Genomic DNA, 2,864 nt, shown 5'->3' with positions numbered 1-2,864 from the left:
TTGGTAATGATAATCTTTGTTTTACTTCAAAGTTGTTCTTTACATCTACCAATCATGACTTTTTTTCTGCTTTTAGAATCTGTACAATTTACTATCAATTACTTACAGTTTGATGCCAATAAAAAGCTTTAAGTTGATCTCACTTTAAAAACTGGGAGGTATGATTAATTCCACTGTCTGCTTGTCTGTCTGTGCTCTTCACTTTCTTCCTCCAGCTCATAATTCAAGCCCACTTCATCATCATCATCAACTAGAAATGTGTGTACAGTCTTCAGGTAATCCTGCTGCAGCTTGTCGGTCAGTTCCTGGCGGGTCAGCCAGAGAAAATCTTCAACATCAGTGTTGTTCTGGATAGCCTTCTGGCTGACATTTCCGTTCCTGATTTGGGCTTTGAAGAAAAATACCTAAAAAGCATTGAGAGAAGAACAGACCCTTCAAAATGTATTCAATAACTTTTTTATTGCTATATGTCAACATTATGACAGTGTAATAATTGAAGTTTTTAAATAATACATAAACTCCAATATATATTTAAAAGACTTGCAATCTCTAAAATTATTTCTGTCACTCAACTGTAACTTCTTAATATCAAAATGATTCCAAAGATGGTAACTTAATCTACTCCTATCAGTCTTACAGAGATGAAAATTTCACACTTCATAATGTCACCTAGGGTTGTTAAGGGGATTCTCAGTTACTGAGGAAGAGAGAATACTTTGGTGCCCATTTTACCATTTCAATAACACATTCATATACATAACATGCTCAAAGTGGAGCTTTCTCAAGTAAATGTTGATGTATTTCAGCCAAGCACAACAATGATGTATGCTCTTAAGTTTCAACACTTTGTGTATATCTACCTTAATACCAATCAGAATCTACTCCTTTCCATTTCTCAAGTAAATGTTGATGTATGCTCTAAGTTTCAACACTTTGTGTATATCTACCTTAATACCAATCAGAATCTACTCCTTTCCATCCTAGTAATAAGTGTATTTAGTATCTTTTATCAAATAGTTCCTAATTTTAAAATGCAACACTGAGCACAACCAAAATTCCTCTTCATTTAGAGTTATACCATAAGCTTACATCTATGCAACTTTACCTTGGCTCCAAGAATACCGTTACCTCGAGCCGCTTTTGGATACTTGTACTTATAGAACCCAGCAGGGGCATTTCCTAGAAAGATGGCCTTTAAGTTGTGTCCACAGGTTTCATAAAGCACCCGTTCGGCTGCCTGAAAGTGAATCATGTTTATAAAGACTATAAGCAATTATAAATACAAATTCATGGTTTGAAAAATTATTTTAGTGTGTACCAGATGGAAAATTAGTTAATAATTACGATTCTCAAAATGCAAATACCTAAAATACGTGATGTTTAACAACACAAGGCCCTCCAAAACCAAACTAACAGAGAGGAAAGGTTTACTAAACAATAAACCTTGTTAGTGAATCTAGTACATTTGTTCAATCTACCTTGCATTTAGAGCAACGTTTTTAAAACAATGTTTTTACTAAAATATATAAAAATTACCTACTGTAACTTCTGATTGTTGTTATGTCACATATTAGAAAAAGGTAACTTAGGTAATTTTATGAATATGTTTAGCTCTTCTACAAAATAAAATTTTTCATAATAAGTAAATGGAAATATTTTACTTTGGTGTAGTTATCTTTCACAACATATAGATAAGAACCAACTAGATACTTCTCTGTAGCACACCTGGCATTCTAGATCTTTATCCTTCAGTTTAACATCATTCATACATACACCTTTACGTTAAAAGGTATTTCACAATGAAGTTGTCAGTTATTTTCAAAAATGTCACAGACAGAAATACTTTAAATTCTATAAAAACCATTTTATTGATTTTTGAGCATCTGCATATATTCAGACAATATGTGTGTTTAGTATAGAAACAATTCCAATCCTGGAGTATTTATAAAAAATACTGCCACTATCATTTAACAAATCAAAAGTGCTTCACAAAGTCAAATCCAACAGTATTTCATGTAAAAACATTTATACCTCAGATGCATTTAGCAATCTACAAAACTTATTATTAAAAACATTACCTTAAGTGTCTAATCCAGTGATTCCCAAACTTTTTTCAGTGCCAACCTCATCTTAGATACCTGTAGGACCTGTTCAAAAATGTATTTTAACCGGCTCATTCAGCTTTATTTGCTGCATGCGATTTATTTTGTCTGCCAAACTCGGGACCCCAAGTTTGGGAACCACTGTTCTAACTTCTTCCTTTTTATTTTGAAGAACCAGCCTACCTGCCTCATTGTTTCTCCCTCTAGTCTAATACATTGGGGTAGCACCCATCTGTGGTCATTCCCAAGTTTTTGTTTGACCACAAGCAGAAGATGGGCATCCAATTTTCTCTCAAGTGAATGCTGGTCACCTTTTATATCAGCATCTGAAGGTAGAGAATTTAGTTTATATATTCAACTTGTGTTGCAAAAAACATAGATAAGTAATTGTATTAACCAGATATAATTAGTGTAAATTAGACTGTAATATAGGAAACAATGAGTAAAGTTCAATTTACAATTTCAGGTAGGCCTATATCAATCCCAACAGTAAATAAGTAAGTTAGACCATACTCTTTTTAATATTTATTTTATTAATGGTATTGGTTAAAATATTTAATATATATGTATATATATTTTTATTATATTCAATTCTTATTATTATTTATTTTTATTACAAGGTCTATTTTGAATTGTTAGCTTAAGCATATGAATTTAGGGCTAACCTAAATTTCACGAGATATTTGGATTATGGCCAAAAATAATGTCAACAGTGTGGGATTTTAATAAGCATGAACTTAAAAAGAATAGTATATTAAATTA

At 31.8% G+C, this 2,864-nt stretch overlaps 1 protein-coding gene across 1 annotated transcript in view; it reads right to left on the bottom strand.

Moving 5' to 3' along the window:
• LOC106460718 (39S ribosomal protein L46, mitochondrial-like) overlaps positions 1-2,864 on the bottom strand; it is a 38,873-nt gene continuing 36,009 nt past the window's right edge. Inside the window, exons 4-6 of the mRNA XM_013920454.2 lie at positions 2,286-2,428; positions 1,106-1,237; positions 1-404 (exon numbers count right to left, since the gene is read on the bottom strand). Of these exons, the coding sequence (XP_013775908.1) occupies positions 165-404; positions 1,106-1,237; positions 2,286-2,428 (515 nt within the window). The 3' untranslated portion in view covers positions 1-164. The remainder of the gene's footprint in view (positions 405-1,105; positions 1,238-2,285; positions 2,429-2,864) is intronic.

This window comes from Limulus polyphemus, unplaced genomic scaffold, assembly GCF_000517525.1.
Source record: "Limulus polyphemus unplaced genomic scaffold, Limulus_polyphemus-2.1.2 Scaffold821, whole genome shotgun sequence".
Classification (NCBI taxonomy): Eukaryota; Metazoa; Arthropoda; class Merostomata; order Xiphosura; family Limulidae; genus Limulus; species Limulus polyphemus.
The sequence above is the reverse complement of the archived record's forward strand: the minus strand, read 5'-3'. Positions and strand labels throughout refer to the sequence as shown.